The sequence below is a fragment of the Arvicanthis niloticus genome, chromosome 1 (assembly GCF_011762505.2).
Source record: "Arvicanthis niloticus isolate mArvNil1 chromosome 1, mArvNil1.pat.X, whole genome shotgun sequence".
NCBI classification, from domain to species: Eukaryota; Metazoa; Chordata; class Mammalia; order Rodentia; family Muridae; genus Arvicanthis; species Arvicanthis niloticus.
Window position 1 is genome coordinate 50,515,569 of NC_047658.1, and position 11,097 is coordinate 50,526,665.

The 11,097-nt window shown below is 49.2% G+C and overlaps 1 protein-coding gene across 2 annotated transcripts; it reads left to right on the top strand.

Moving 5' to 3' along the window:
• The first annotated feature begins 665 nt into the window (after nt 1-665).
• Aen (apoptosis enhancing nuclease) lies at nt 666-9,979 on the top strand. Of its 2 annotated transcripts, none has more exons than XM_034489885.2 (4): nt 666-748; nt 4,048-4,534; nt 7,350-7,550; nt 8,676-9,979. In XM_034489885.2, exons 2-4 carry the CDS (start codon nt 4,112-4,114, stop codon nt 8,946-8,948), a joined length of 897 nt encoding a protein of 298 aa, XP_034345776.1. In that variant the 5' UTR covers nt 666-748; nt 4,048-4,111; the 3' UTR covers nt 8,949-9,979. The 2 variants fall into 2 exon arrangements, with proteins under 2 accessions (XP_034345776.1, XP_034345768.1); XM_034489877.2 differs by having other exon boundaries at nt 667-748; nt 3,935-4,534.
• The last annotated feature ends 1,118 nt before the right edge of the window (nt 9,980-11,097 follow it).

Here is an 11,097-nt window from a genome sequence, read left to right on the forward strand (position 1 = left end):
AGGCAACTCTCCCATCCCTTTAAAAATAAAACTTTTCATAGGGAGTATACGAATACAATATCACAAAGGAATACTTAGATGGGCAAAATGCTGTAATCCCAGCACTAGGATGCCAGAGGCAAGAGGATCAGAAGTTCAAATTCATTCAAAGCTACACAGAAAAACTTGAGGAATTGTGAACTTGACACTAGAAAAAAAGAAAGAAACTGAGAGGACAGCCTGGGCTACAGAAAAATCCTGTCTCGAAAAATAAAACAAAACATAAACAAACAAAAATCCAAATTAAATAAATATTGAAAAAACAGTGCAGAAAAAGCAAACCTGATTTTTTTTTCCAAGTTTAACGAATACAGTATTATTTCACCGGGTTCTCAGAACCCTGAGGCTGGAGGGGCTGCCGTTCACCCTAGGCAGATCTGGGTATGCTCCTTGCGGCGTTAGCTCTTTGAAGGTTGAAGTTCATTTCGCGTCGGTGAGAAACCGGAGGTGCCATTCGGTTTTTAACTAACCTCGTAAAGACTGCCCTCTCCGGCTCAGGCCACGCCCTCCTCCCTCGGTAGCTCCACCCTTTCTGGATGGCACGCCTATTCGAGGAGCAGGATCAACCAATCATAAGAGTCCTTAGGCGGGTGCTACGCCCCAGTGAACCAATAGACAGGCAGCCGAAGCCGGGCTTGTCCGGGCAAGCAACTTCCGCAGCCGGCAAGGGTACCACGTGAAGGCTGGGAAAGTGCGGCCGGGTCTTCAGGTGAGCTAGGGGACAATCACCGGGAGTCCCGGGCCTCCGGTTCCTGTCGCCAGCGTCCCGTGGATCTCGGGCGGGGTGGTGTGCAGCCAGTCCCGAGCGCGGCCTCACCTAGTCCTGGCCCGACTCGGGGCCGGTGGGCCTCCAAGGACGCCGCGGACGTTGAGCGTCCACTGCCTCAGCTAGCTGTCCTCGTACTGTTTTTTTTTTTTTTTTTTTTTAACTGGGCCTGGCAAGCTTTTGGGTAACATCGAGGGGTAGCATTGCTCTTGCCTTTCTCAAACTGGGGTGATTATCGCAATCGTTACTTGAGGATGGGGTCTCGGGTCCTGTCCCCAAACTTTGCCTTCTACCTAGGACGGTTGATGGTTAAGGGACAGTGACTTCCTGATGTCATCTGGTTATTTCGTGCTAGGACAGGGTCTAAACAAAACCACTGACAGAGACCTTCTGGTCTAGCAGCATGGTAGTTGGGGCCCTTATGCCAGTGACGAATCTGGCTTTGTGGTTTCTTGGGAGCCTTCTCATCTGGAATCCTTTTGGGTCAGGACCCTTAGCTGAAGGCCAAGTGCCTACCATACTGACCAGAGCTGAGATGTGGAATATTTATACGTGGTCTTGCTGAAAGGGCTGTGCCCTCTAAATACTTTAGCTAAACTGAGCTCCATTCAGGGCTGCAAGCTGTGGAACTTCATTCTGACATGTCCACAGGGTTAGGGACTATAGGACATGACCGCTTTTATCTCCTCAAACAAATACAAAAATACAGAGACCTTTTCTCAAGGGAACCTGATGTTTGCTTCTTTCAGACCTTGCTAGCAGGGACAGGAAAGTCCTTCCTCCTGCCCCCACCCCACCCTCAAAGCCCATGATCAGCAGGACTGGCACAGGTTTTCTAGGCCAGATTTTCTCCCTTTGCTGGGCTAAGGCAAATTGAGGTTCTGAATTTGTCAATTCCGAGATGAGGTTTGTGGAAATGAGGAAGTTGCTGACAACCTGATTTTAAAAGAGGGGGTACTATTTGGAGAGCGGTTGTGTCAGCATGGGTCACTGAGCCGCCTCCTGGCTAAGTGGACCATTACTCCGCATGCCTATGCTGGCATCAGCAAACACGGGACTGTTCTTTCCTCCCCTCTTGCTGCTGCTTACCCTATCTTAGTCAGGGTTTTACTGCTGTGAAGAGACACCATGACCAAGGCCACTCTTTAAAGGACCTGGCTTACAGGTTCAGCCGTTCAGTCCATTATCATCATGGCGGGAGCATGACGGCACCCAGGCAGATGTGGGGCTGGAGTTGCTGAGAGTTCATCTTCATCCAAAGGCAGACAGGAGGAGACTGGCTTCCAGGCAGCTAGGACAAGGGTCTTAAAGCACACGCCCATAGTGACACTCCCTCCAACCAGGCCACCGCTCCTAATAGTGCCACTCCCTGGGTTAGACACACATATACATGCCTTAACACTCTGTGATAATATTGCTTGGGTTCCTAGTCTGACCTCATCCTCTGATGAGGTCTTGTGATGTCCCTTGCAGTCCTCCAGTGACCCTGTATCCTTCACCATTCCATTCCGCCTGTCTCCACGCCCCTGCTACCTAGCTGTTTACAGGCTGCACCAAGCTTTGCCTTCTCTCCCTGGCTCTTAGCTCTGTGCCTGTCAGGTTTCTCTTTACTGAGCTCGTCCCACCATCTGAAGTCCTGCAGCATCTCCTCCTCCCAGGCTCTTAACTCATTTTCTTCCTGGTGACTGCCCAGGTTCTCAAGTCCCCTTCTTGTTAGTCCTATTGATCTATGGTTAGGAGGATTTTGAGCTCTGTAGCACCCTCCAGGCCTGTCACTGGGAAGCCCAGCTTGGGCTTCTGAGGCAAGTCTGCCATGAGAGAGACACAGCAAACACAGTGGGGCTCTTCAGCTTGCTCACTTGAGGGAGCTCGGAGGAAGACTGTTGTCTGAGGAGGGTAAAATCCAATGTATTGCAGTTCACAGGGTGACTTTCTTTGCTCTCCTTACAGACAGTTAAAGTCCTAGATCAGTGCTGCTTGGTCCACATTTTACTGGCCCACCTGGGTGCCTTGGTCTCTCTCACTTGACCAGCAGACACTAGGCTGAAGATACCAGTATGGGGTAAAGGTGGCTTGTGGAAGGACTGATAAAGTCAGTGGCAGAAGGTGAGGTGGTAATAGGAAGAAGCAGTCTCCCCAGGTATAACCCACTGCATACTTTATACAGTGACCTCAGGTTGCTGGTGGCCCCTCTGCTTCAGCACCAGGCTATTCTTTGTCAGGCCTTCATCCCCGGTGTTTCTGTTACCCACTCCCTCTTCCCTGTAGGGTTACTGTTCCCCATTTACTCGGAAGTGACTTCTAGGAATCGTCTGCAGTTCTTAGTCTGTTTTCCTCCTGTGTGTCTAACCAGCATACCATCTGCTGCGTTTCTGTGTCTGGTCAAATCGAGCTTCTCAGCCCAGGATTCATCATTGCAACTGTCCAGCACCTGGCACAGTTGGGACCCCAGAGAACCTCTTTGTAACACTAGGGAGATTCAGGGATTCCAGAAGAGCATTCAGTGATAACAGAGCTGGGTCTGAGGACATTAGAGGGGTGTGGTTTGGGAACAGCAGTGAGTCCACATGGAGGCAGCTTTGGCCCAGATGTAGGCCGCTGGCCTTCTGATGTAGGAAATCTGCTGGAGGAGAGAGGTGGAGAGCTATGGAGCCTTACTGTGTGTAAGGGGGTTGGGGAAGAGAGAGAGAGATGGACAAAGACAGACAGACATGGGAGAACAGCAGTTTATAAAGACCCAGGTTAAACCTTGTTCTGCAGATTTGGGGATTTTCGGTATGGGTTGCTTGGCTGGACTCTGTTTCTGTAACTTTTGCTGCCCTGTATCTATACTTATCATACCAGTGAGTCAGAACATGGGCTCTGGTTTCTGGGTTCCTATCAGACGTCATCCCAAGCTACTCAGCTTCTGGGCCTTGTTTCTTTTCTGTACAGTAAGGGTGATGATACTCTGTGGTGTCGGTGGGAGGTGGAATATTCCATGTGACACTTGCTGAGGGGATGCGTGTGCAGTGTTTGAGTGCAGCTCTTGGTAAAGGTGTGTGAGTTTCAGTCAGGTGCTTGAGGGTGAGAGGCAGGGCACCCTGGCATCCTCCTCCCAACCCCTCCTCCTATGTGCTCTCTCCTCAGCACACTGCCCAGTTGGCAGACAGCCTCCAGAGCTTCTCTTACCCCTACCTGTGAGCTGGTAGCATGGTGCCAGGGAAAGTCCCTGAGTCTACTCAGTGTCCATCTCTCACCAGCCTGAATACCAAGGATGTGGTTCGGAAAAGACACAAGAGAAGAAGCCGGCAGCACCAGCGATTCATGGCCCGTAAGGCCTTACTTCAGGATCAGGAGCTGTTGAGCATGGTACCAGGGCCAGGACTCTGTCCTCTGCCCTCATCATCACAGATGCCAGCAGGCACAAAGGCTTCAGGCAAAAGGAGGCAACGTCCCAAGGCCAGACCTGGCAGCGATGGCCCATGCAGCAAAAGGCCTGTCCCTAGAGAAGCTCCAAAGTCTGGGCCCAGCAAGTGTGTGGCCATTGACTGTGAGATGGTGGGTACAGGCCCCAGAGGGCGGGTGAGTGAGCTAGCCCGCTGCTCCGTGGTGAGTTACGGTGGTGATGTTCTCTATGACAAGTACATCCGGCCTGAAATGCCCATTGTGGACTATCGCACGCGCTGGAGCGGCATTACCCGTCAGCACATGCACAAGGCTATCCCCTTTCAGGTGGCCCAGAAGGAGGTAAGCACCGTGGGTCTTATTTGGCCAGAATGACAGGTTGGGGAGAGAGGCACCGCTTTGTGACTGGGGAGTGAGGGGCCTTGAAAAGTCACTTTACTTCTCCAAATATGCAGTTCGTTTTCCAGAGAATGGGTTAACATAAGATCCAGGGGCTGCCCCTCTGAAGGGTTGCCAAGCTGGTAGGCAAGGGGCTGCTTGTAGAAAAGTTATATGACAGGTAAGGGCATGATAACTTACACAATGTTCAGAATCTACAAACTTGCCTATGGTCTTATTCCGTTTCCTTATGGTTCTTCAGTGCTTGGGAAAATGATTAGTAATTGGGATTCCCCTATATATTAGGGATCTGCAAAGGCATTTGGCTATAGGAAATAATGAAAACCTTATAAATTGACTAGAAGCCTTGCCCCAGGGTCTTCCATGAAGACTCTGTTCCCCTAGATCTCTAGGGCTCTAACGTGGTTGTCAGAAAATCATGGTTAAGCAAGCTTGCCCTATAAATAGGCCTCAAGGTTAATTAATCACTGGTTGGGAAATATCAACAGAACCATCCCTGGTGCTGGTAAGGGGAACTCTAAATATAATATAAAGACTTGCAGTCCCCATCTTCAGGACTCTGTGCCCTGTTCATCTGTACACCGACTCGTGGCCCTCCACACCTGCTCTTTGGCACTGGGCTTTTTATAAGGAAACAGTGTTTAGGCACAACACTCAAAAGACTTGGTGCTGCCACAGAAACAAAGAGAACCCTAATGAAAACTGACACTCCAGTTTTGCCTGTGGGAGGAAGTGCAGTGGGTACAATAACCAGAGCCATGATTAGGAAAGGCTTGAGATGGCTTGTGGAAGGAAGGGCAGGAGGACTCCACTGCGGCTGTCAGGTGGGGTGGAGTTTCTGAGTCCGACCCTGGATTAGACTGGTGTGGCTCAGCACCCAGGCAAACAAAATAGTTGCTGGCATATGGTGGAGATGCATAGTGTTGCTCCTGGTTCTGTTCAGCTGGCAGCAGGTTTCTGCATTCATGTAGCGTTTATTCAGGTATAAAATTATGCAGAAACAAAGGTGAAATTCACATTCTGAGGTTGTGTCCTATCACAGTTGTATTGCAACAAAGTGATTTTCTCAAAACAAGCATTAGAACAGAACTACTTTTTAATGTCTCTGGGTTATTGGGATCAGGAAGGTTTGGGAAATACTGACAAATCTCATCTTGTGGTCTTTGTCATAGTGTGCTGGCTAGACATAAGCCAAAGTCATTCAGAAGCAGGAACTAAAGTTGAGAAGATGTCCAGACTGGCCTGTTAGCAAGTTTTAGATGAATTTTCTTGATGTGGGAGGACCCAGATTACTGTGGGCAATGCTACTGCTGGGCTTCTGGCCTATGTATAAAAAAGCAGGCTGAGCAAGCCAGTAAGCAGTTCTCTTCCATGACCTCCACATCAACTCCTACCTCCAGCTTCCTGCCCTGTTTGAGTTCCTTCCCTGAATTCCCTCAGTGATGGAGCTGAAAGGTGAAATAAGCCCTTTCCCCACTTATGGTCATGGTGTTTTACCACAGCAATGGAAACCCTAAGACACATACCATATACCCAAAGCATTGCTTTGGAAAGACTTGATCATGAATAGCAGTAGGAAGGTAAGCCTGTGTTGAGCCCTCCAATTCTGATCCCTCCCATCCATGTTTGTGGTTGGTAGTGATCCCTGGAACAGGCTCACTTTCTTTGTGCTCACTTAGGCTAGTGTGGAGTAGGTTTGATCTCTTTCCCTCTTGATAGCAGGTCAGATATGAGACCAGGGTCATTCCATAAAAAGTCTACATGCATCTTATTCAGGCTACAAAAACTGGGTTCCATGCTGGTACAGGTAGGTTGCAGAAGGCCAGGTGGTAACAGGCCCTTAGCCCTGTTTCCCTGAGTGTGAGGAAGATACTGGACAGGGAGGAGCAGGATGTGCCCAAACAGAGCTGCAGAGCAGGCTTAGAAGGAAGGAAGGAGGAGCCAGTGCACACAGGAGTGAGGAACTGTTTCCTTTAGTACCAACAAGAGCTTCTCCTTAACTCTTAACCAGTGCCAGGCACAGTTCTGTTCAACAGATCCTTATTGATCAGAAAATAAATTGGTTGGGAGGCTGAGGTAGGAGGATTGATTTAAGTTCTAACCTGGATTACAGAGGGGGCCTTGTCTCAAAAGAACCACCCCAACAAACAAAAGCAAATCTGTAAATGCTGTGTGCTGGCTGAACACCACTGGTCAAGTCAAATGGAGCTTATGGTGCAGGAAGGGAGGATAGATCGTCCCCAGAGCTAAATGTGTAAAGTGTGAAAAAGCCAAATTCGTACTTAAGAAAGTACGGATGACTTGAGGAGGGCTCAGGGCTCCTAGGTGGGTGAGGATCATGGGAATCTTCCAGGGAAGGCTGTTGAGCTGAGACCTGGGTGGCAGTGGGACTGAGGTCTTACAGCTAAGAAGTGTGTGTGCCAGTGCAAAACTGATTGGACCTCTCAAACTCAAAGACCTGGTTGGCATGCCTGCCTGCATACATACATGCCTGCATACATACATAATATGCATGCATCTTTGACTCTCACATTTGTTCCCTGGAATGGTACAGATAGTATTCCTTTTGCAGCTGCTAAGATGAGTTTGTATTCAAACTTGGAGCATCATGGTCCCTTGGGCTCACAGACTCTCTCTTCCCTTTCCCACTGCTGCCTCCCTCAGGGTTGGGGGGAGTCCATGCACTTATGATGAGTAAGGGAGCTCAGGTGTGTTCCTGCCTGACAGTGGGGTCTTCCTGCCTCCTCTCTCCACTCAGATCCTTAAGCTGTTGAAGGGCAAGGTGGTGGTGGGGCATGCACTCCACAATGACTTCCAGGCCCTGAAGTACGTCCACCCTCAGAACCAGACCCGGGATACCACTTATGTCCCAAACCTCCTCAGGCAGCCCAGCTCTCTCACCCGAGCTCGGGTCTCTCTTAAGGACCTGGCCCTGAACCTTCTACACAAGAAGATCCAGGTATGTGGTACAGAACCTCTTGGGAGGGAGGGAGGAAGGGAGGGATCGAGGGAGCTCGCCTGACTTCCATAGCTTCTGAGGTGTGGATAGCACTGTGGCTTGCTTGCATCCAGACAGTACTGGTGTAGCCACCTTAGTTCATTCCCTGTGAATTCCCCAGTGAGAGTCAAGTTCTTCTAGGCTATCTCTTTAGGTCTTTGCCCACCTGACTCCTGCCCAGATCTCGTATCCCCATTGGTTGTATTCTGACTCACTAGCTCTAGAGGCTTGGAGCAAGGGGCCTGTGTTTGCACTATTTTGATATCTGCCTTCTAACCTCTGGAGCAGAGATTTTATTTTTTGTTTTTGGGTTTGTTGTTTTGTTTTATTTTGTTTTGTTTTTCAAGACAGGGCTTCTCTGTAGCCCTGGCTGTCCTGGAACTCACTCAGTGTAGACCAGACTGGGCTCCACTTCAGAGGTCTGCCTGCCTATGCCTCCTGAGTTTTGGGATTGAAGACTTGTGCCACCACCACTCAACTTCAGGAATTTTTTTTTTTTAAATGTGTGTAGGTGCTTGGCCTGCACATATATTTGTGCATCACGTGCATGACCATGACACATTCTTAGGGACCAGAAGAAGGCATCAGATCCTCTGGGACTGGAGTTACAGACAATTTGTGAGCTGCCCTGTAGGTTCTGGGAATTGAGCCTGGGTCCTGGGGAGGAGCAGCCAGTGCTCTTCTCTCTGGCCCAACATAAAGGAAGGATCACTTTGGTTCATGGTTTTATAGGGTCTGTGTGCTTAGGCAGAAGATCATGGTGGTAGAAGCATGTGGAACTATATACCCCATAGTGAAAATGAAACAGACAAAAGAACAGAGACAGAATGTTCCCAAGGACCTTTCATGACAATGTGTTTCCTTAAGCCAAGTCCCACCTCAGTTGAGTACTGTATTTCAAGATAACACTGTGAGCTGAGGAACAAGCCCACAATACACAGGCCTTTGGGGGAGTCTTTGTATCTAAATCATAACAGCCCCTTCATTCAAAGATAAGTGCTCTTGACCCTCAGAGGCTGGCTTTGCTTCTGGGGTGATAGTCAGGCCCATTTCACCAGGTAGTGATGTTTTTGTTCCTGTCCACAGGTAGGTCACCATGGACACTCATCTGTGGAAGACGCCATGACAGCCATGGAGCTGTACCAGCTGGTGGAGGTACAGTGGGAACAGCAAGTGGCCAGCACCGCCAAGGTCCATCCTGAGGACAGGGACCTTGACAGTAGCACTGACGTGGAACAGTACATGGACGACCAGTACTGGCCTGAGGACCTGGCCCAGAGCACCAGGGGAGAGACAAGGGCCCCCCAGGATAGACGGGAGGGAGAGGAAGGGCAGGGAGCCAGGAGTGCTCCTCCCTAGTCACACAGGGTAGGAGGTAACTACCTGGTAACCAGGGTCAGAGTTCTAAGGCGGTGTTTCTCAAAACCTGAGGGGCAGGACCCCTTTGTGGGTTGACCAACCCTTTCACAGGGGTCGCCTAAGACCATCGGAAGACACAGGGGTTTACATTGTGATTCATAACTAGCCAAATTACAGTTATGAAGTAGCAACAGAAATCATTTTCTTTTTTTTGGGAGGGAGGGGTCTCCATTAGCATGAGGAACTGTAGTAAAGGGTGGCAGAATTAGGAAGGTTGAGAACCACTGGCCCGGGATAACTTTAGGGCACTGGTAAGCAAGGGCTCAGGTCACACCATCCTTGACAGAGTCTCATCATTCCTGCCACTTAGCATGGAGACATTAGACAAGCCTGTGGCTTCCCATTGAGCCTATTTCCCATTGTGAAGTGGGGAGAGTGGTAGAGCCTACCTCATGGGGTGTCTAAGCACTTTGAGTATATCCTAGTGATGAACAGGATGGGCTCTCTTCAAGCCTGATTTCTGAGCAGCTATGGCTCAGGCAGGAGGACTCTTTCCCTTGGCTTTTCCATCAGATGAGGTGTGGGCCAGGGCAGGGTTATTGCAGGGGAGTTCAGAGGTCTTTGCAGATCTTGCTGCTAGCTTCTGTCTCCACATCAGCCTCCTGACACTGCATTTGAGAAAGTGACAACAGTAGTCCAGGCAGGGTCAGCAAGGAAGGGACATTATTGAAACCACACTTCCCACTGTCCATTGATTGCAGAAGGTGTTAGTCACGGGCTGTTTGATCGTTGGCTCCTCCCTGCCAGGGAAAGGGAGCTGGCTGAATCAGCACCACCACATCTGGCCTGGCGCCAGGGGTCAGCTCTTGTTTCCTTAAAGACAAGCAGCGTGTGCCAGCCTTGATGCTGGGCCGTAGCATTTGTGGGTTGAAGGTGGTGGAACTGTTAGCTGGGAGAAGTGTACTGTGAGAAATCAGCTTGCTCGTGGTACCAGACCGTTCGTACAGGAATAAAGTGCAATTGGAAAAGTGGGTGAACTGGTCCTTTCATTTGGTCTCTCCCCAAAGCTATGCTTTCACATCAGAACTTGTTTGGGGGATTTTTGTTTGCTGTTGAAATAGTCTCATGATAGAGTCCAGCTGCTTGTGACTCCTTATGGAGCTCAGTGCTGCCATTGTGAGCACACATTGCCATTCCTCTCTAGAGTAAGAGACCTTTGTGTGTATATAATGTTAGTCACATGTTCTTGCGCAACACTCTCTCAGGGCACTTCCTCTCTTGCTTTTGTGAATAAGATAGCCGTAAATATGGTATGCAAATATCTCTGTCATCCTGCTTTCAAGTCATTTAAATAGATTCCAAGGAGGGGAGTTGCTGGGCCAGGGAGGGGTGGTGTCATCTGGAGAAGGAGACTGACAGGACCTGAGGGTAAAAAAGCAGGGGAGCTAGCTGGTATTTACTGACTAAAAGGCTACACCTGCTATATTTGTATAGCAGCTTAATCACAGGTAATGCAGAAAGCAAACAATGATTCCAAGAGGGCATGATTTTTTTCACAGATTGTTTTTAACCCATTTTAGCCCAATTTTTCAACATCCAGAATGAAAGAGGTAATCAACTTTATTACAGTATTAAGCAGTCAAAGTCCAGCAAACATCTAAGTCCCTATTTTCTAAGGTTCAGCAACCCCACCAGGTGGGTGCCCCTTTCCATTTCCTCCTGCAAGCTCTCAGCCCTTGTGGTCAGAGGTGCCAGACACTGAGTCGTGAGAAACAAACCCGTAAGAGCAATTTTAATTCCTCAAGGGGCATGATGCAGTGTTTGTACTAGGTAGCATTATAAGCATTGAGCTTATTGCAACCCTATGTGCCTCGGCCTCACAATATGAGCCTCTTCTCATGCGCTCCCCAAAGTGAGAGTCCTGACGTCTTACTCTTTCATTACCTACCATCTTAATTTCTTCAGTGTATGCTACTGTGTGTGGCAGAAGGGGATCAAGCCAGTCTAACTTCCTAACAGAAGGTGCTCCTTGTGGGGCATTCTAGATCTTGCTGTTCATGTTGTAAGTCACGTACTCAGAGAATCAGTTGTGGGAATTATTCTGTACTTATTAACTGAATTCTTGCCCTTAACTGCCAAGACCTCAGAC